Source organism: Actinia tenebrosa, unplaced genomic scaffold (assembly GCF_029948245.1).
Source record: "Actinia tenebrosa isolate PJP-AT-01 unplaced genomic scaffold, QUT_ActTen_1.0 PGA_scaffold0__85_contigs__length_37466705, whole genome shotgun sequence".
Taxonomy (NCBI): domain Eukaryota; kingdom Metazoa; phylum Cnidaria; class Anthozoa; order Actiniaria; family Actiniidae; genus Actinia; species Actinia tenebrosa.
The window spans coordinates 15201974-15225881 of NW_028292569.1; the positions used below are offsets into that span (position 1 = coordinate 15201974).

At 36.3% G+C, this 23908-nt stretch overlaps 1 protein-coding gene across 4 annotated transcripts; it reads left to right on the plus strand.

Annotated features, from left to right (window-relative positions):
* Nucleotides 1-154: 154 nt before the first annotated feature.
* LOC116302270 (neural cell adhesion molecule 1) lies at nt 155-22423 on the plus strand. 4 transcript variants are annotated; one of them, XM_089032736.1, is made up of 14 exons: nt 155-404; nt 2630-2938; nt 4104-4376; nt 4864-5154; nt 6624-6877; nt 7864-8005; nt 8602-8868; nt 9893-10180; nt 10639-10959; nt 14918-15055; nt 16699-16716; nt 18511-18678; nt 19000-19051; nt 20300-22423. In XM_089032736.1, the coding sequence occupies exons 1-14, from the start codon at nt 347-349 to the stop codon at nt 20325-20327; spliced, it is 2607 nt and encodes an 868-aa protein (XP_088888862.1). In that variant the 5' UTR covers nt 155-346; the 3' UTR covers nt 20328-22423. The 4 variants fall into 4 exon arrangements, with proteins under 4 accessions (XP_088888862.1, XP_031567368.2, XP_088888869.1 ...); XM_031711508.2 differs by having other exon boundaries at nt 6735-6877; XM_089032743.1 differs by lacking the exon at nt 14918-15055.
* The last annotated feature ends 1485 nt before the right edge of the window (nt 22424-23908 follow it).

Here is a 23908-nt window from a genome sequence, read left to right on the forward strand (position 1 = left end):
AGACACAATTAATACTAATAAACGTAGTATTTCTTCAACCCGCATAAATGACAAGTCCCTCTAACCCCCATGGGTCTGTGAATTAATAACCATTAGACAAAGGTCTTATAATGCTAAATAGTCTAAATTATGGTAATGTTATGCATGCGCCTAGAACTCCCTCGCGCATGGGTCATCAAACAAGTCTAGAACCATTCTCGACGACGCTTTGTCAAATATTTAGCCTGATTGAGAAGTTTGTTTGGCCAAAGTTGACTTATTTCAGTCCCACCTCGGCCTTCAATTCTTATTCTCTTGACGGAGTTGGTTCTAAGCAAGTTCTCGGTGGAAAAAGGGCTCGCAAACCATGGCCAAGTTAACAGCCTTGGTATTCATAGTTCTAGCAACCGTTGCTCTTCAATCAGGTAAAGCTCTTTGCATACAGCGTCCCCAAATTCGCAGTATTTTCAATCCCAAACAATTGGGGATATTTTAGGAGCACAGGCCTTCACTTTAGAGGTATAAATAAGTCACAGGTTCTCGATATTTCCAATGGCGTCTTTAGTAAATGAAGTGACGGGTGTTGTTTTGCAAGATCCTGGGAGAAGAGGGAATGAAGCAGCATTTTTCTAAGGTTAAACCGATCAAAGTTAATCACCACACCTTCTAACTCGAATATTGTCCGTTCCGTAATCCTTTTGCTCGAAATCTCGATGTCTTCGGATAATATAGTTTATGTTCAAAAAATTTTTGTGTTCGGTTCTCTCAGCTTGATGCCTGGGTTTTACTTTTTAGCGCCTTAGAAAAGCTGTCTAACATTTCTAAATTTTCACACTTTGGACTCTTTGGTCAGGTCGACGAGACGAAAAACACGCGATCGGCTCAAAAAGACTGTAATATCATTCGCAAGCTAAAACACTTTTCAAGTGATCAACTCGAAAATAAAAATCCCCTTGCAGGAACATTTCGAAGGGCGAAGCATATCTCGCTGAGCATCCTCTGCATGGAGTTGAATTTTCGGGTCAACTTTTCCTTTTGTTTTGAACGTCGCTTGGGCGCCAAAATTCAGTGTTCAAACGACTTATTCAAATAAATCTCATAGTAGGTTTGCAAATGTATTTAAATAGAGTGTTCTCTATTTTGTTTGCTCTTGCAAAGGTATAATCTTTGAGACAGAAAAGCTGCTTCCTTTCCTCGGTTAAGAGTATTTTCTGAACTGAAATTATTTACGGAAACTGCACTAGGTTCGTCACACAAGTGAAGGATTTTAAGCGAAAAAAAAATGAAAAAAGCTATAGATTTCCAAAACAATTTTATAACTAAGCTTAGGCTTATACATATTGACAGTAACTGGAGCGCTTTTAATGCAAGACTTATCAATTTTCAATGCATTTTCATTTTCGTAATACGAGCGAAAATAATCTCTTGAAATTTGAATAGAATTCCATGTGTTTTTATTCCCTAGAGACCCCTTTAACAATAAAATCGTTACGGTGAATTATCAAGAACACGAGCTTTTTTGTTAGAAGTTTAGCTTGGATTTAAAATAATACAATAATTCTGACGTATCTTTACGATAATATCAGTTTTTATAAAGTAAACACTTATCTGTTTATAGAAATTTTAAGTAAAAAATGATCAGAGGTTTAAAAAATGGTTGCTCTATCAAAATTTGATGTCCCTAAAATGTGCTGTTCAGATCATGACAAACTATTTTCACCAGAGAGCTCCTCCCTGTTGTCGTCTAAGATCTTGCAGATTCTAATTCAGAATCATATAGATTTTTATTTAAATTTTTTTTCCTGTATCTACAAAGTTAATATAAAATATAGGTTATTACACTGAAAAGTTACATAAATGGCCTTATGCCTAATAGTGAATATTGTAGATTTGTAGATATGTAAATTTGTCATCAATGCAGAATAATTTTCAGCTGCTGGTGAAGTTGAGGTCTCCAACAAATTTGAAAAACATAAACAAATTTATATTTTCTCAGTAACAGTAACTTTATATTAAATAATAATATTGATAATGGTATTCTTCGATTGCATGTTACCTCATCGCGGCCTCTCGGGAGAGCGTTGGTGCCATTTAACAAAATATTTCTCATTAGTGTCCATTGTTAACGGTACCACAATTCATAGCCGCCATGCTTTTGTCTTTTAACTTTCTTTGAAATGCTTGCAACCCATCAATTGGCATTGACAAAAAATTTATAAATTTGGAAATCCCCAAAAAATTACTTGTTTTGACTAAAATGAAATATGAATTGAGGTGTATGTTTTTTTGCTTTATGACAGTATCAAAGGTTATACCATCTCATTATTGACATAGTATTCTTTGTCTGACTTCAATAATTCCATTTTAATCAACATGACCCACCCTCTGTAATTTTACGCTTTGCAATATTAATGATATTCTAGAAGTTGATTGCACTAATAACTATAAGTGATATTGTGGTTTTAATACATTTTAGTACTGTGGCTTAGGATGGCCATTCATATATGGATACACTGCTCATAATGTTTGCATGAAGTGAACCATCAAATGTTATGCCTTTATGAATTGCTATATGAAAAAGTGTCCTTGTAAATGTACCACCAACTGTTCTACGAACAAAAGATAAAAAAACAATTTTTTAATTTTTCAGGTGGTGAAGTCGTAGTTCCTTTTAATTCTGAACTATATGTTCCTTCCGCTGATCTTAATGCATTTTGCACTGTACAAAATGAAACATTTGTTGGATGGTTTAAAGTCGATGGAGATAAGAGGACAAAAATAGATGTTGTTGCATCAAGAGCTGATGTCAAAGCCAACCCTGGTGTTCTCATAGAGACCCGGAGTCCAAATGAGAAGACCTGCACCCTGATATTTCCTAAAGGATCGCCAGTTACTATAGGAGGAACATATGAATGTACAGGAAGTAAGAGTAAAGCAAGTCTTGTCGTCCAAGTAAGACGTAAGTAACTTATAATCCTTTTATCCCTATGTACATATTTCAGAGCATTTCACATATTTTTTCCATGAGTGGGTTCCGAAATTGGTTTGGAAGTTCAGTAGTTGAAGTCGTACTTTAGAAGTTCCCAACAAAGTTTGTTGAGGAACTTCAAACCTACTTCCCCCACTTATTAGTGACGAGTTGTTTCACAAAGCAAGAGTGCTTTGCCTACTAATCATCAAATGATGCCTTCAAAGAGAAAACCCCCATGTTATCAAATAACTGAATTTGAGCTGGAAGTAAGTTTGAAGTTTGCCAACAAAGTTCGTTTTAAACTTCCAAAGTATGTCTTGAACTTCAGAACTTCTAAAAAAACTTCAACACCCACTCATCAAAAGTTAGGTAAAACACACTGTAAATTATCAATCAAAAAATGTGTCAAAACCGCCACCCAGTTAGCTCATTTGGTAAGAGCATCGGTCTGTTGTGCAGAAGGTCACAGTTCAAACCTTGGATGGACCAACTCTCAGGGTCTTAAGATAACTGATGAGAACCCCCCCCCCCACTGCACCAGTGTTCTTACTAGGCCGCGCACAAATTTTAACTCTATGCGCCCCCAAGAGTGCATGAATTATCCAAAGAATAATTCCTGATAATTTTAAAAGATTTAGAGTACTTTTTCAATAATAAAAGTCGCATTATATTGTCAATAAACAAGGTGAAAGTCCACATGAAACAACACGAATCGAACATAGCCGCCATCTCATATTTAACTCGCCAAGATGTCTGGGACTAGTCTATGTTAACTGACCTTGTTTATTGGAGGCTCAAGTATGGCTGCCCAGCCAAAGTTATTGTATCATCATTACTAAAAAAAAACGGTCTTACATTGTTTTAGATTTGCAACAGAGTTACTGGCAAAAAACATTATTATTCTTTGTTTTAAGATTTTGGAAATGACCCATCCAGTTTTCTAAATGACCCCTAAATTTAGGATGGGCCCTTTGACCTGCTGAAAGAAATTTCTGGTCAGAACACTGCTGCACCAGCTCTATCATATTCACCAATATTTCCAAGATGGCATATAATTTTTCCCCTAAAAAAGTCCATTTTTTGAATCAATCTCGAAATGGCTAATATCATGTGAATTCTAATTCTAATAGTTTTATATTTTGTGCCAATTTAGCCAACTTGGGTTCACTTAAAAAATACCAATACCTTCATATTGGTAAGAATGAAAAAATAGTCCTGGGAGCTATTACCTATCCATATTCCACGTTCGTCTGGAAGAAAAATCTGGTTGTCATTGACTTTGCAAGCGATCCTCGCTTGACTTTAGAGAAAGATGGTTCAGTTGTAATTACTAACGTCAAAGAGTCAGATGCTGGCAGATATGATGTGCATATTGACTGGGAAGGAAGAAATACTGCAGATGAAATAATTAATGTTACTGTGATAGGTATGTATTTAATACTGGACTCTTTGACACTTTTTTTGGGAGTGGTCCTTGGTCTTAATAATGATAATTATAAATAATAATAGGATTAACAGTGGATTCCACAGAGTGGCTCTTCTTCCACTGGATTCCAATAGAACTTATTTGTGGTGTGACAATGTTTTCCCAATGCAGCATGACAAACCTCCAGAGGGTTCATTTTCTTTTGTTTTTACTCCTAGAAAAATTCATGAGTATCTCAAAGCATACGAAAGGAATAACAATGATATCCCAAGGAGTTGCAAAACAACAGTGCTTAACTGCAGCAGGCTCCGACTTATTCTGAATTCTGAAAGTCCTGCATATTCAATTTCGCAAATGCATAGTCATATAACAATCTCCTTACCTTCTTCTATCCTCCCCTCCCCTCCCCCCTTCCCGCACACACACACACACAATACCAAATAAGATGCCTATTCTATTCTCTTATCTTTAAGTTTTGTTTTTCTAGAAAAGCCTAAATTCCTCTCTACACCTACCCCAAGTACGCTGAAGGGTATAACAGGTTATGACTACAAGTTCTGTTGTAATCATACTGGTATGCCCAAGCCAACACTCAAGTGGTACAAAACCCAAGGAAGTAATGAGGTTCAACTAGACGTGACCAATCCTCGATACAGTGTTGATGCAAATTGCATGAGTATTAAGACACTGGGGCAGAGTGATGCTGCCCAGTACAAATGTACATCAACAAATTCTGCTGGTCAAGCCTCGGCAACTGTAACAATAGAGAAAGTTGGAGGTAAGATTGCAAATTTTTACTCCACCCTTTAAATTTATTATATAGTTAGGATTGTATGCTCATAGGTAAAAAACTGTGCTTTATTAGTGAACGGAGCACAGTGCTGATGCCATCCGCGTGTGCAAAATGCTGCTAGATCCTGTGACAGTCTTCCTCTTTGAGTAAATAAATCCAATGCTTAAATAAAATTAGTAACTATGTAATAAAACGAATAAAACAGCTTTTTCCATGCTCTGTTCAGTAATACAGCTCAGGCTTCTGTATGCTTTATTACTGAACAGACCACAGAAAAAGCTGTTTTATTTGCTAAATATAGTTGGGTGAGGAAAATAACACTTGAGAATCCTGGGGAATTGGGGAATTTTTAGCAAAAAAGTTAAGGAATTTGGTGGTGTGATCCTTATGGCCAGCATGATAGAACATGCATTTCTCATAAAATAATAGACTAAAGAAAATTTTTTTAAGGGAATGGGACCTGCAAGAAGTTTGTAAATAAGGTATGGAATCATCTCATTTGCATTCAACTTGGGTATTTTCATTCACTCCATTACTACCATTAATGTTGAAGTGTGACCTGCAAAGTTTGATATCTCATTTGCCGCCTAGCATTTCAATGACCGTCAATCAAAGAACAGCAATAAAAAGCAATGTCTTGAAAGAGATTTTCGAGAGCCAGCCCATACTGCTCAGAACAAGTTACATGATTGGATTAAAAAACAATAGATTGGTCATCCAAACAATAGCACTAAACCTAACCTTACAAAAGCGGTACTGTACTTAGGGAGCAATGAAAATCCAGCTTTCGAGCGGTACTGGATTACTCATTTTTGATCTTCATCCTCTAAAATTTGTTTGCAGTTTTTTGATTGACAGTTATTGAAATGTTAGTCGGTGGACGAGGCAAAAACTTTGAGGATCGCACTTCAAAGATAATGTTAGTAAATGTATTAGGAATAGACAAAAAATCAGACTCAAGGTATTGGCACCGGCAATAAGCTTCTAAATTAGATACAGAATCAAATTTATTTGCATTCAACTTTAACTTCAATCATAAAACTCTTAGTAGAACTTGAAATTATACAATATTCATAATAATAATAATAAACATATAATAATATGGGCTTTATGACCATTTGAATCTGGCTTACCAATACGATGTTTGCATGATGGCCTCATTTGACTCTCATTACCATAATGCTTCGTGAATTTTCTTTCTTATTGAAATTTGTATTCCCTCATGAGAATAGTAAGACCATGGGTGCTAATTACTGAACAAAAGAAAGTGTGCAAGGGAGTCTGGTAGTAGAGATCAATGACGCCATCATGCAAACATGTTATTGTACATGTAAATACACATATAGATCAGCCTCTCATTTTATATATTACATACAGATCGAGTGCATATAATTATAGTATATGTTATATAATATTTTGAAAATTATCCTTGATATTGATTTTTATCCCACCAGTGAAACTATCTTTGGATACACTTGCTGAAGACTCAATGCTCAAAAGTGTGAATAAACCACTTGAGATCGAAGACACAAAATTATCCTTGATATTAATTTTTATCCCACCAGTGAAACCATCTGTGGATACACTTGCTGAAGACTCAATGCTCAAAAGTGTGAATAAACCACTTGAGGTCGAATGCACTGGTAAAGGAGATCCATTACCCACAATGGAGTGGACCAATGGTGGAAAAGTATTAGCTAATCAAAAAGTAAGATGACTGTTAAGAGGCAGTGTCTGCAAAAATTAAATATTAGGCGTGGTTAAGTTGAAAAAAATTGATTTTGTTCATATTTGGTCCAAAGATGTGGAATACCACCCAAATAAATGTACTGATGTTCATTTTGCATGATTTCACTTTTATCTTGAGAAAATCTTGAAAATCAATTTTGGCTGTCGGCGCCCTGAGAAAGGCGTTTGCATATAAAAATGAAGCAAGCTAAAGAAGATCTGTTTTTGGAATATGGTAAAGGAAAGATTATTATCTTAAACCCAAATATGAACAAAATCAATTTTTTTATAAAGATGAGAATATGTGGACCGCGTAGCACTTATGAAATACATGAAGATATAGAAATATAGATAAGTTATAGTGCTTGGGAATGAGGTTATTCCGGGCGAAAGCCCTTGGAATTAAATTCGGAAAAATTAATTTCCGACCTTGCTGGGAAACGAACCCACGACCTTCCCAGCAAGGTCGGAAATTAATTTTTCCGAATTTAATTCCAAGGGCTTTTGCCCGGAATAACCTCATTCCCAAGCACTATAACTTATCTCTATTTCTATATCTTCAATTTTTTTTATAGTGGCCATGGATTTCCAATCATGTTTGATTTTTACAGACATTGATTTTTACAAGTGCATTGATAACCAATCAGATTCAGATATATCCTAAGTCAAGTTCTGAAGATAAATGCTGCTTAATAATTTTCCCTCAAGGACTGACCAACATTTGAGCACTAGTAGTGTGAACAGTCATGATGACTGGCCTAAAAGGCTATTTACTGCATTCTGGGAAATTTTCAAACCCCCACCCCCCCCCCCCCCACCATCCTTTCCAAAAAGTTAAAAAATGAATCACAACCCAAAAGGGTGGTGTGGCTCAAGCAAATCCCTAAATCTGCCCATGATTCATATGCATGATTCTACCAATAAGTTCTTCTCACTAAAAAGCCCTTTTATTCATTACATGAGTAGCAAGAGCCAGGTAAGAGTACCATGATGTTCAAAAGTTTGAGGCTTAAAGATACTGCAAACTACACCTGCACAGCCAGGAACGGCCTGTTTTATGATGGTAAAGAAGTCCATGCTTCGAGAAATTTCCAACTTAATGTGATAGGTAAGAAAACTACTACCTAAATTACTACTATTTGCGATCTACCGTGAAGCGTGACGCGCCAAACTTGTTTTCATAAGTTATATCCCAGACATTTGGCACAAATAACTGTCAAGTTTACCACCAACAAACTTTTAGTTTTTTTCCCAGTTATGAAAACTGTCATCTCTAATCATTACTGCAAAGTATAGCAGTGGCACAGCTCAACAGGGTCATACTGAACGCATGTAAAGGCACCTCTGGCATCTGCTATACAGTCCATGTATGACCCTAGACCATAGCTCTAACCAGTATGAATAATATTAGTTTGGCTTGATTTGAGAGGAGGGAGGAAAAAGGGGAAGGCCAGAAAAAACCTCAGACTTGGAAAGAAAACCAACCAACTCAGCCCACATGCGATTCCAACCCCCAGACCTCAGAGGTGAGAGGCGTTTTACCACCAAGCCATCCCTCCCCTATTTATAAGCTCCCACTTGTTTTCAGCCCCCCAAACCCGTCCCCCTGACGCCGTCCTTCTCTGAGATATATTGTTTCAGTATTCAATAACCGCTGGTTAAAATTCTCCCTCAATTCATCAAAAGAAATAACATTTCTTTCAGCTAAACCACTCCTTAATAAGAACAGAACTCCAAGTCCAGTGTACTCTTTCCTTTACAACAAAAACAGTGTTCTTGTCCAGTGTGTCTTTGAAGGCTTTCCTGATCCAGCTGTTGAAATAACTAAGAATGGTGTGTCGCTAGCTAACGGAACAATAGTAGCTTCATTGTACGTAACAACAACTAATTTAAAAGATTTTGGAGACTATGTTTGCGATGCAAAAAATAATCATGGCTCAGCTTCCCATACAGTGAAACTTAAAGAAGCAGGTAATGACAATATCACCATCTTAACTTCATCATCACTATCATTTTTCTATTATTTTAAAGCACAGCGTCCTTGTAAAGTAGGTTTTATTTTGCCTTGAGTAATACATTTTATTTTCATAACTGTAAATATATATATATATATAGTTTAGTTCAGTGTAGTGAGTGTAGAGTAGTTTAGTCTAGTAAGCTTAGTTTATTCTTTGATATAATTTTAATTAATTAGTGATATAATGTAATTTCTCTTGAAGCGTGAATAAATATAGTTATCTATCTATCTATCATCATAACCACAAGGCTCAAAATAACGGCCAGACATCGGCCAGAATAGTCCCCTTCACGGTTCCCTGCGCCATGCAAGGGGATGGCATGCAAGATGGCGCCATCTTGAAAGGTAGCTGGGCCTTTGCTTTAAGCGACACCAACGTTCCGCTTGCAATGATAGAGACCTTTTTAAACACCTTGGACAATGATTCACAGGTCTCTATCATTGCAAGCTCACCATTCGTCTCACTTTGATGTAAAGGCCTGACTACCTTTCAAGATGGTGCAGGGAACCGTGAAGGAGACTATTGGAATTGTCCTGTCAAAGCTTTGCCTTGCTGGTCATTTTGACCAGAAATGCTAAGCTAGAAGTGAGGTATGACCAAGCTAAAACTAATTTGGCTGTTCATCATGACCAGCAACTTGTCGTCCATTATTTTAATCCTTGTAAACATGTTCAGTATCATCCTGATTACCATCATCAATATTTCATGGAGTTATCACCACCATCATTTTCATCACCATCATTTTCAACATCATCATTATAAACATTTTTACTACCATCGTTATTATTATCATCATTGTCAGCTCTCAACATTTTCATTGCCTCTATAAACTATTATTATTATCATCATCATTATTATTATAACTATCATCATTATGGTTACCATCATCAGCATCACCATAAACACAGCCATCATCGCTATCATTAAGTGAATATCCTGTTTCTCCGGTATTGATACAATTACTCTGCATTTTTTAGTTGTTCCTGGTAAACCAATCAATGTGAAAGTCAAAAAAACCTGCAAGTCAGCTCTGATCTCATGGGAACCACCTGTTGATAATGGTGGAATGCAAGTCTTGAATTACGTCATCACAGTCCATAACAGCACCACCAAATTCCCCTCAAAAAATGTGATTTGGAAAAACCTTATGCACAAGATTGAATACGTCTTCAAGCCAGAAACCACCTATAAAGTTGAATTAAGTGCAAGAAATATTGTTGGTGCTGGCGCACCAGAAGTCTTCACCTTTACCACCAACAAGTATTGTAAGTTCCATCTGAGGTGTTGGAGTGCAACTACTGTAACTGGGGCCACTTAAACCAGTTAGACAAGAGAACCAATTAAAATGTAAAATAAAAACAATGCATTCCTCCAACTTTGGGGTAGTGGAGCCAATCAGAAACCTAGACTGCACGAGAATTGTAATTTGACCCTGGTGTTACACGTAAACAACTAGATAGCCATTGTCATTTTCTTTTGGAAAAAAAAGATGTTGAAAGGCTATTGTTTTTCGCTGTTTTCGGATTAGATCCAATACCCAAAGTCGAAATGTATTGTTTTCATTATACAATTTGATTTGTTCTCACTGTCTAAGTGGCCCCTATTATAGTAGTCGCACTGTATAAAGACTATTGATATTATCATCATCAGAATATCTGATAAATTGAAGTTAATTATCGCTCAGGGTGGTTAAGTTCAAAAAATAATTTCTGGTTGTTCACAGGCAAACCAGGCCCACCTCTAATCAGCACCATTGGTGGTAAAAGAACCAAAGCTGACTTGACAGTATTTGGTCCAGATATCAAAGTGACATGGAAAGCACCACAGGACAATGGCTTTGACGAGAACCTTGGCTATCATGTAGAATGGAGAGTCAGAAAGGAGTTCAACCAGACGGAGTGGGAAAAGTCTGAGTTACTCCAGAAGCTAGAGTATGATATTAAGGGCTTGAAGAAGGGCAAATATGAAATAAGAGTGTACGGTGTTAGCAAAGCTGGAAATGGCAAGTCTGATATGAGAGTCGTGAATGTTGATGATCACAAAGGTATGTTTTTAATGTCGTTTAATTGGTACAGAAAGGTTATGTTGTAAGGTTACCGTTTGTTTTGTGCTGCTATACATTTCAGACCATGGGTTATTCATTCCCACACGGTAATGGATATCTGTTCATCTTTGCAAGCATTACTGATAAAGAAAGAAATAACACTTAAGAGATGGCACATGGTTTGAAATGGAAATCAATACAACAATTTCTTTTTGTCTACTTAATGCTGCATAGTCAATTAATTTGGCATTATCCAGTAAGACATTCTTTTTCTAAAGTACAATCTGTGATCATGTTATTTTCTTGTGTTATATTATGCATTCTCTACAAACACATTCTTTGGTCAAATGTCTCCATTTTAGATGTTTTCTAAGTTTGACAAACAAGATTAAGCTTGGGTACAGCAACACAATAATGTACCAAAACTAGATCACAAGGCATTATGTTTGCACCCTTGGAAAATGTCTGTGGTATTGCCTGCACTTATTATGTTTCATGATGTGTTTCTTCTATGTCTTTTCTGTGACTCTCTGGGCCCGGTTGTACGAAGGGCACATAGTGCTTTCCAAAGGATAAATCTTTATCCAGTGGACAAGTCAACACTGTTATCCAATAAATGTATTCACTAGATAAGATTTATACGTTGGATAGTGCTATCCAGGCTTCATACAACTGGGTACAACTGTTGTATTGAATACATGTCCTTCTTGTTTTGTGTTGCTTAACTTTCCTATTTTCCTCCTTATGAGTGTAATAATAATTTAATAAAAGCTTAATAACAAACACTCATGCTATTATTAAGAACTAATGTATTATTTATTATCAATTATATAATAATAAGATAATGAGATAAATATGATATAGATAAAAATAAGATGAAGTAATTTTATATTTATAGTGATAAGATAAAAAGGGAATATAATCATAACGATAATATATATGTATATATAATTTTAATAATATATAACTGCTTTGCGACAGCAATCTTGAGATAACAAAGTGTCAAAATATTACATGATACTAAATAATACTAACAATAAGCTGTTTATGTTGCCATTATTCATAACCAATAAGCCAGTATTTAATGCTGTTGCCCTGTTGATATTCAACTTATTGGCAATTCTTCTATGTGTTGAATGTTATTTGCGGAAGTTTGTAGACAGTTTTTTAAGAGTACAAGTGACTAATGTGTGTTAGACACTTCTTGTTATCTTACATGGAAAAACAGCAAACGCACACACTATAATCTCCACAGCGTCATCCAGCAGTGAGTGTGCGGTGCTTGTCATAATATTGTTTAATACTATGCACACTAGCTTACTGTAATAGGTATCAGTAGGTCTTGCTGGGGGGCATCATCCAGCAGTAAGTGTGCGATGCTTGTCATAATATTGTCTAATACTATACACACTAGCTTGCTGTAATAGGTATCAGTAGGTCTTGCTGGGGGGCGCCATACAGCAGTAAGTGTGTGGTGCTTGTCATAATATTGTCTAATACTATGCACGCTAGCTTGCTGTAATAGGTATCAGTAGGTCTTGCTGGGGGGCGCCATACAGCAGTAAGTGTGCGGTGCTTGTCATAATATTGTCTAATACTATACACGCTAGCTTGCTGTAATAGGTATCAGTAGGTCTTGCTGGGCGGGGCCATACAGCAGTAAGTGTGTGGTGCTTGTCATAATATTGTCTAATACTATACACGCTAGCCTGCTGTAATAGGTATCAGTAGGTCTTGCTGGGGGCGTCATCCAGCAGTAAGTGTGCGGTGCTTGTCATAATATTGTTTAATACTATACACGCTAGCTTGCTGTAATAGGTATCAGTAGGTCTTGCTGGGGGGCGCCATACAGCAGTAAGTGTGCGGTGCTGTCATAATATTGTCTAATACTATGCACGCTAGCTTGCTGTAATAGGTATCAGTAGGTCTTGCTGGGGGGCGCCATACAGCAATAAGTGTGCGGTGCTTGTCATAATATTGTCTAATACTATGCACGCTAGCTTGCTGTAATAGGTATCAGTAGGTCTTGCTGGGGGGCGTCATCCAGCAGTAAGTGTGCAGTGCTTGTCATAATATTGTCTAATACTATGCACGCTAGCTTGCTGTAATAGGTATCAGTAGGTCTTGCTGGGGGGCGTCATCCAGCAGTAAGTGTGCGGTGCTTGTCATAATATTGTCTAATACTATACACACTAGCTTGCTGTAATAGGTATCAGTAGGTCTTGCTGGGGGGCGCCATACAGCAGTAAGTGTGCGGTGCTTGTCATAATATTGTTTAATACTATGCACGCTAGCTTGCTGTAATAGGTATCAGTAGGTCTTGCTGGGGGGCGCCATACAGCAGTAAGTGTGCGGTGCTTGTCATAATATTGTCTAATACTATACACGCTAGCTTGCTGTAATAGGTATCAGTAGGTCTTGCTGGGGGCGTCATCCAGCAGTAAGTGTGCGATGCTTGTCACAATATTGTCTAATACTATACACACTAGCTTGCTGTAATAGGTATCAGTAGGTCTTGCTGGGCGGGGCCATACAGCAATAAGTGTGCGGTGCTTGTCATAATGTTGTCTAATACTATGCACGCTAGCTTGCTGTAATAGGTATCAGTAGGTCTTGCTGGGAGCACCATACAGCAGTAAGTGTGCAATGCTTGTCATAATATTGTCTAACACTATACACGCTAGCTTGCTGTAATAGGTATCAGTAGGTACTGCATGGTGGTGTCATATTCAAAGTTTAAGGGGTTGGGTGGGGAAGGGAGTGGTAGGGTTGGTGGGGTACCGTTAGGGGTACATACTTATTTATACAATGGAAGGGCACTTCTTGGGTTTAATAGTCCTCATCTTGAGCATAAGGTTTTATCATTTTAAATCATGTCACACATTAGCTATTTACTCATAAATTTCTGGTATAAAGACAAGTAATAATACTCAAGGGAATGACATATGGTTTGAAATGAAACTTTATGCTCAAGCTGAGAAGGTCTATAGTTATTTATGCAACTATAATAATTGCTTAATATTTGATGGGAAAACAATGGCTTTTTTAAACATTTTTTTATTATTCTGTACTTACGCTTTATAATGAATTAATAATACTTTTATACAAGAGGCAATAAGCATGTACTAGCTTGCAAGATACTAAATCCAACTGCAGTATTAGCATGTAAATAAATCTAAATTTGATTTAAAAAATAATCATCAAATCATTCATAAACAACTAAGTGGTTATAAAAATTAAAGTATAAAAATTTGATTTAAACATAAACTTACCAACAATAGATGATAATAATTTAAGCATGGCTAAAACAGTTGATATTTTGTCTGAGGTTTTGATACTATTTCTTTGATTCTATTTCTTTTTGCTTTGCTAATATTCTTAATCATTTTAGAGGTGAATTTTCATTTCTGCTTGATTTCTCATAATCTACTTGTGGTTTTCGAACTTTTTACTTTTCTAGTCTTTTTCTTTTTAACACATTCCAACAAGAGAGCATGTTATGCTGGGTCTTGTTATATTTCTGACTGTTTTTCATCTTTCAACACCATTTTGAATTTTTACATGGTTTTTCACCTTATGATTAGTGTATCAATAGTGTGACAAAGCACATAAACAATCAAAATGGGGTCGAAAGAGGAGTAACAGCCAGAAACGTAACATTAGACCCAGACTTGCTTGCTCCCTTGCCTCTAATTCTAAAGAAATACAGCATAATGAGTTAGATAAAAATGCAACTATCTTTTACTCTCACAGTATTAAGTTTACTTTCATTAATATTTTTGTTCTGTACCAACATTTCTAAAACTGGCATTTTATGACATAAAAGGTTCAAAATATTCTTTTTAGTAAGCTATAATATCTTTCAAAAATGCCTAATTTAAAAGAAAAATCTATATATCTATCAATGCTATTTATAATTCAGAGGGTTTTTTCAATCTAATCTGCTTGTCTGACCTAGATACTACTTCTACAACTTTCTCTCCTAAACTGCCTGAAACTGTTGCCGATACTCTTCCTACTTCTACTTCTACTTCTTTTTCTACTAAACTGCCTGAAACTGTTGCTGCAATGCCTACCCTTCCTGATGGCATATCTCGTAAGTGTATTCCACTTAATAACTGTTATGGATACCCATCTAATTGATGTGTCATTGAGATAGAGACTTCGTTAGCAGGGTATACTTTGGAGTATCAAACATACTTTTTGTTAAGTAACTTTTAAAACATTGGCTAATCATGCTGGCTGCCACTTTTGTCACATGCTTTTGACATTTTACATTTTGAAGTGAAATACACTTAAGGAATGTCATTCGTTCATAAACTCGTAACAACTAACTTTCATATTCGAAACTAAAATTAATTTCTAAACGAATTCCTTGTTAATCATTCATTTTATGTTAAACTAAACTTAAAGCAATCAGCAACACTCAATTTGTTTTGCTTTTCTCATTCTTTATTCATTACATCAAAACATCCATTTTTTACATTGCATTTGTTATGTAAGCTATCTTTGCTTTCTTTGTCATCAATTTTTCATGGTCGTTGCTCAACACCAGGGATGTTTTTGGCCATTTTTTGGCTCGTTCACTTATTTTTTTCCATGCATACTTGCATTTAATAATACAGACATTTCACTGTTTTCCCCTAAAATTCTCTTTCATTCATTCGTTCTGAATCTGGTTACATTATCTCATTCTTTTACAGTAATCAAATAAATTAATCGATAATAATAATGGGAATTAACAGTGGTTTCCACAGAGTGGCTCTTCCACTGCCAGGGCTCAAACTTATATTTTACAACCACCACTCCCCATGTTACAGGGCCCTTCTGACTACCACTTTATTCTCTATTTACAACATATGACAATCAAATCACATGTTGATTTTTGCGGAGGAAGGAAACCAGAGAACTTGGAGAAAAATCCCCGTGGCAAGGGAGAAAACAACATATCAAACAAACTCACATATAATCCCAGACCACATCAGCGAGAGGCGAGCAGTAAAGCACTATGCCACCCAAACTGGAGAACCTGGAGAAAAACCCTCAATGCACAGGAGAGAACCAACAAGCAACACTACTCACATATGACAAACACAAGGTCACCTTGGTGAGAGGCGCGTACTCTCACTGCTATTGCCACCCATGCCTCCCATAATCATGCATTTTTTGAATCAATGATATACAGATATTGTTTGTAAGCAATACTTGTATCATTATCCAGATGAATACAATTCGTTCTCTTATCACAGGATGCATCTCATTTCATTCTCCACTTTTTAAGTCCATTTGCATCTTGCATAATATTTGTATGTATTTTGCACATTGTTTGTATGCAATACTTACATCATGATCCAGATGTCTACATTTCATTTTCTTTTCACAGGATGTATCACATTATATTCTTCATTTTTTAAAGTTCCATTTATTTGCATATTTTATAATATTTGTATGTATTTTGCATATTGCTTGTATGCATTCTTGCATTCATGATCCATGTCTACATTTCATTCTCTTATCACAGGATGCATCTCATTTCAATCTCCATTTTTTAAAATTCTAGTTGATATGCACCTTGCATATCATTGTATTTGCATATTATTTGTATGCATACTTGCATTCATTATCGTCAACCTTCATTTTTTTACAAAAGGAATCTATTGGATCATCCATTCATCACTTTCCTCAGCATTGTAGTAAAATTTATATTAACTCTAGTTTTTCTGACTTCCATCCTTCCAGAAAATAAAGGAACTCAAGGCAAGTCTTTATCTTTGTTGACCATGCATAAAACCACTTATTTAACTATATAAATTAACTGAAGAAATTTAAAAAGACTTCTTTAGTTGTCCTCAATTTCAACATTTTATATATCTTGCATTAATTAATATTGATTCACCAAACAAGTTTTAAATAGATGGTGGGTATTTAAGATTATAAACACTATTATTACCTATTGAAGGACAAAATGGATAAATAATAAAGTGAAATTATTAAACCATACCACACTACATTCCACCACACCACAAACCATACCACACCACAAACCATACCACACCACACTACAAACCATACCGCACTACATTCCACCACACCACAAACCATACCACACCACAAACCATACCACACCACAAACCATACCACACCACACTACAAACCATACCACACCACAATCCATACCACATCACAATCCATACCACATCACAAACCATACCACACCACAAACCTTACCACACCACAAACCATACCACACCACAAACCCTACCACACCACAAACCCTACCACACCACAAACCCTACCACACCACAAACCCTACCACACCACAAACAAAGCCATAAATCATACCACAAACCACATAACAAACCATTCCAAAAACCACACCACACCACTTTTTACTCTGACAAACTATACTGCATTAAATTATTGTTACACTGTCATTACCCATACCAGACAACACCAACTAGCTAGCACTTCCTACACTACACTATAAGACACCAAACCACATCACAGCACAGTGCACTACTCTTAATCATTGAGCAGATCTACAGTTTCTTTAAATTGAGAGATACTTTAATCACTATTTAATCATAATAATATGTATAAGTATAAGGAAAGCTCAACCTTAGTGAAGAAGAAGGGTGCATTTTAATATGGAAAAGTTTTCTCCTCATCCTGCAATGAAAATAGAGTTTTAAAAAAAATTCACAGATCAGAGTGGGGATAGTGATTTTATCAAGGTAATGTTGAAAATTTGCCAACTGTTATCATTAGAAGTATACATTTAACTCACTATTCCACTTCTGATTGGCTAAGAACATTCGGCCAATCCTTCATAATATGTGAACTTAAAATGATAAATGTATTATCTGTGTAATAAAAAGTCGTGATAGGGCAATAGGCAATAGACTGACATCTATCAAAGAAATTGCTCCCATGTACTTTTATGTACATATATTTGATTGACAAATAGTTCCCTGGGCTATCTTGAAAGGTAGCCGTGCCTTTGCATCGAAGCGAGACGAACGGTGAGCTTGCAATGATAGAGGGATGCGAATAATTGTCCAAGGTGTTAAAAAAAGGTCTCTATCATTACATGCTCACCGTTCGTCTCAGCTTCGATGCAAAGGCACGGCTACCTTTCGAGATGGCACAGGGAACTGTGATTGGGCTATTGGTAGTCAATTCCTATTTGTTAAATGTGTGGTGGTAATACAAATTAACATTACCTTTGCAACTCTCAGTGCAGCAAAATAAAATGTACAATCTTGCTTCTCATAGTATTGACCTGATCCACCTATTCATAATATTTTCCTATCTCAAACCATGTGACATTCTCTCGACAATAACATTCTTTGTTTGAGATGTATATCCATATTCATGTATCTTCTGATGCTTAGCCATTAAACATAGAAATAATACTCAAGAAAATGACACATTGTTTGAAATAAGAAAATGGGATTAGATCTATTGAACCTGATAAAAGCCCTCAAAACTGAAGGTATAATCGACTACAATAATATCCTGGTTCTTATTACTGATTATGTTGTGTTGCAGGAGGACCAGTAGCTGGTGAAAGAAAAGGTGGATTAAGCAAGGGAACCATCGCAGGAATCGTCATTGCTATCCTTCTCATTGTCCTCATCACTATCGACTTGTTCTGTTGCTTCTTCAACAGCTGTGGTCTTATCTTCTGTTGTCAACGGGCTTGTCGTGGTGGCAAATGTAAGCAAAAATTCTACTACAGTAGAGTCTTGTTATCTCAAAATCCAGATATTTCAAATTGCCTGTTATTTCAAACCTGAGCCCAAGTCCTATAGACTTGCATTCCTAGATATCTTATTTGGAACCTTTTCTCTTGTCCCAAGCAGGGGCAGCTCTTAGGGAAGGGTGCAGGGGTAAGCTGATATCTACTGCTTTATTGGTGTTTGAGTTTTTAAGCAAAAGGTGAAAGGTGCAACCCCCCTCAAAAAAAAAAAAAAAAAAACGAAAATCCTGGATGGAGCATTTCTACAAAACTAATAGAATATTCTATGTTTGTTGTAGATTCTCCAGATGGAAAGTCTAAAAAAGATTCTGCAGAAATGGAAAAACTGAGGTATGTAAACAACATCTTATCATCATTACCACCACAGTACCATCATCATCATCATAAACACAGCTACTACCATCACCATCACTTCTTCTTCTTGTCATCGCTAATCACCACTACAAATTACAGCAGTGGCACAGATCAACAGGGTCGAACTGAAAGCATAGGAAGGTGCCTTAAAATTGCCATCACAGTAAAACAATCATCATCATCATCATCATCACCATCACAGTAAAACAATCATCACCATCATCATCACATATCGGTAGTTCTTTTGTCCCATACTAACTTGCTAAACATAAGTGATACTAACTTTAGTAGATCTCTTCTCATGTGGTATCAACCAAGCAGTACACAGGTTAAACATGACAGGCATAAAGGTTAGGTAATGTTAGTACTGAAATACAGTGGTTAGAAGTAGATACAAGGTAAGTAGGTAGCATACTTTGATACGAAATCCCTTACTGTTTTAGAAGTTTTTATTTTAGTTAATCAACAAATAACTTTACAGGGCTACTACAACAGACATTAGGTAGACAGGCAATAATAACAATAATAATTATAATAATTACACAGCTTCTCATTAATCCCATATAGGTAACTGTCCAATTAGTATATGTAATAGGACTCCATGCTGTCCAATTAAGACATAATTGGATGAGGAAAATTCCGAGGACTGACAAAATTGGAAGAGGCCGTAGGCCAAAAATAATTGGACAGGTCTTGTTGATATGGGATTAATTAGGCAGCCATATAATTAATAGGTAATGGGATTTCATGCTCCCCAATCAAGAAATGATTAGACTCGAAAAATTCCTCTGACTGCCAAATTGGACTCGACCTACGGCCTTGTCCAATTTTGGCAGTCCTCAGAATTTTCCTCGTCCAATTATTTCTTAATTGGACAGCATGGAGTCCTATTACATATACTAATAATAATAATAATAATAATAACTCACCCTTTGATATCAGTATTTCTGTCAGTTAGAGCATGTAGTGGTTTTATCGAAGTTCATCTAAGTTAATTAGAAATTTCAAAAAAAAAACTTCACATTTTATCGACATTCGCAAACAAACACTGGGCTGGTCAAAGTCAGGGCACGGCTACCTCCAGAGCCCAGGGCACTATAATGATGTTATTTGTTGTTAACATATGACTGTTCGACAACAACAATACAACAGCTACAACACCCCCGTCCACCATCCCAGTACCATCCCGAATTCTTCTAATTTGATTGTTTTATTTTTTTCCAGTAAAAAACCAGCCCCTGAGGACGTGTGAGCCTGCAATCCTAATACCTTGCCTTCCAGCGGTTCAACATATTCAGTGCATGTACGCGAAGAAGGCACTTGATTTTGCCTGCTTATTATGTAAGGACATTTTGAGCTAAAATCTAATCATTCCATCAAGATAGAAATTCAAGGCCTTGTAGATAGAGTCATTCTTGTTTGTAGGTCGACCTTTTATTCCTTTTATTTTAATTGCATTTTTTTAAGAAACTTAAATATTTTTACGTCAGTTTTTTCAAACATACTAATACATAATACGGCCTAGACACCAAGTCTCCGGCTTCATCGGGAGGGCAATTTCCCCGGGTATTTAATGACGTCATAGTCTATATAACATTTTGTCCATGATGTTAGTTGACGTGACGTCATCTTGACGCCTTTCTCCCCTCCCCCTCTTCCTCCAGCACAATGCTACTCTTCATGTTTCTGTAACCTAGGTAACTCGTGCACTGTTACCTATGTATGGAAACATAAAGAGTTTGAAGTCTTGTTGCTTGAATCAAACAGACGTTCACAAATTGAAAGCTTATCTGGCTTTTATTCATTTAGTGTGCATTCTCTAATGAGATTAGGTCAGTATTTCGTCTCTCCTTAGTATCGTTATCATAGAACAACCATTTTGAAGGGGAAAATGTTTTCAAGGCAAAGATTTAATTTTACGGGTTGCCAACAAACTGTATGACTTGTCGCTTAAATAGCTGAAAATATTATCAGGAAATACAAGATCCGTAATCATTTATAACCACGATTGAATTCTCCTGATTTTTGAATCTCAAACTTTCTGCCCAGTCGATCATCTTAAGTGTTTTCCAAAAAAAAAATCGTCAAAGTTCATGTTTTATTAACTCGCAGTTTTAAAATCGTGTTTGTCTACTGTACATCGATCCGTTCTATTATTCACAGCTACTTCGTTTTAGATATATTCAAACAGTTATTTATATTAACAACAAAATTGAACCAAAAAAATACCAAGAATACGAACCTATGAAGTACAGTTGTTCTCTTTGATCTTATTCTCAGACTTGTGATATAACGACAAATTTTAAAAGCTCCTTTCGATCCATCCATCAGATTTTAGTTTTCGTTTTATCGGTTCTCAATTTTATCAGTTTGTTTGTGCTAGCTTTATCATCTACTTATTGTCTGCTGAGCCTGCGGTCCTTATGGACTCCGCTAAGAAGCGAGGTGTTCTGGGAAATGGTAATTCCGGTTTATTCTGATTGGTTGGTTGGTATTTTTTCATGAACCAATCACAAAGCTGTGGGACTTCCTCTTTTTTTGGCGGAGAGCAAAAGGAACGCAAGCTAAAGATAGTGATTACACTCATTGATTTAGGGTTTATGTACCAAGCGCAACGTTTTTCGTTGCGAAAAGTAAATACGGGTTTTGTATTGTGAAGCGCGCAAAGAAAATCTGTTGCGCGCGGAGTAGTAGTACGACCAGCGTTTGCTGTGTAACTTGCAACGAGTCAAGTTACAAGAGTTTTGCCGTATGACTTGATTTTTCGTTATTAGACAAAGTACCATCCAATACCACGCGAGTTATCGTCGTCGAGGCAAAGTATGCCCTGGTGGACGTCAATCAAACTGTTTCTATGACAATGACAGGAAAGAAGGGCACGCCCCTACGGAATGCAATGGAAACGTCTTGAATGACGTCCACAAGAGCCTACTATATTGCGATTGCGTGCGTTATTGGATTACGAGTGTTACGATAAACTTGTAGTACATGATGGTCGACTGTATGATCTCACCTATATACTTGTTGCTACTGCTGAAATTACTCTTGATATGCAATCATTACCAAGCGAATGAAATAACTAAAGACATGGGGCCATGTTGGATGATGTAAAATATAACTCCTCCAACATGGCGTCCGTGTTACACACATAATGAAGATTGCTCAAGTAGCAGTTCATTTTAACAAATTAGCTTAATGTTATAGTTCTGATTTCTAAATCTAAAATTGATTACTTAAATCATATTTAAGTGGATTTAGAGGTAGTTAAATGTAAAAACACGGTCATCAAGTCAACGACTTGAATCCTATGTAAAACTGAAAAATAAGTATTAAAAAAATTAAAAGAAATGGCGTCCTTTGATAGTGGCACATGGAAGGAAGAGATAGAATGGGATGCGCGTCATGCGAAATACGTTTCCGCTTATTATTATCTTTTTTGAACACAACTTCGTTGCTTTCACAACACAGCAGAAACATTCTACATTTCCTAATGCGGAAGAGGCAAGTGGTTAACGAATTGCGCACAATTTTCAACTTAAATACTTCGATGCGTTTTTGTAATATATATTCGGTTCACTCCTACCTAGAACACGCATGCGTAGTCTGTTGAGATGTAAATATTTGCACCAATCACATGGTTCATAGTTCGACTATGACGTCATATATGACATTGGAATGATGTAACCAGTTTCAGCGAAAGATGTCGGGGTTATTTTTGGTATTTCTGTTGACTGGTTTGTTTTTTCAAGAAGGTTTATGTTCTGGAAGTAAGTAAAATCAATTTAACATTTTTCAAATACTTTGCATTCAAAATGAATCTAACTTCAAGTCACAGTGCTTTATGCATCCTGAGAGACTGAAGACTTGAGCACGCGTAGCATAAAAACTTATTTTCCCGCGAGCATTTGTGAGTGTTTTGCGCATTTCCTGTAGAATTAAACTAGAATTTTGGAACTTGTGAAACTTTCTAAATTACACTTTAAAAGCAAGATAGTAGAGCTCAAAGCTTTTCGACTTCGACTTCGATTCTAGCTGCGCGCTCTCAGTACTACACTTTAAAAAAATATTTTTTTCATTTATTTGCTGTAGTTCATCACCCTCATTTCTCAAACGCTCCGTCAAATCAGGCACTAGTTAGTGGTGAACCAGGAACTATAATATGTGAAGTAAGTGGTAAACCACTCCCTCCCGTCCCAAGATGGAGAGTTACTGGAAAAGCCGTGGAAATTAATATTAAAAACTCTACGAGATATACAATATTGAAGAGCGGTGGATTAAGCATTGGTCACGTGACAGAAGAGGACGCTGGGAAATATGTTTGTTTTACGTCATCAGGCGACGTATGGATGGATAAAGAAATACATGTGAAAGTAATAAAAGGTAATGATATCCTAATAATTAATTTGAATTATAATTAAATTATAGATTTTTTACCTGTAATGTTTCGTACGTGCAGTGCTGGCTATGCGTGTATTGCGTACTTAAGTTATTTGCAAAGACGGAGATAAGGATTCTGATCCCCAATTAACCTTTATCTATGATCCTCAGAAAACTAGGGGTAAAATTCTTCCGCTTGTTTATCGTTAGCGTGACATTTTGAACAAGCGTGCTTTTAAAGCAATATCGCTTCAGCCCTTTTGGGATTATATAAATATATGGATCTAACTTCTAATTACGTAGAGTCCGTACAGTGGAAAGTGGTGAATATCTATATGATAAATTGACCCTTCTCAAAAGTATCCTGGACACGACGCTAACATGAACTATAGAAAAGAAATTACACTTTTTCTCGATGGATGTGTGGCATTTCTTTTGTATTTCCATGTCACACGA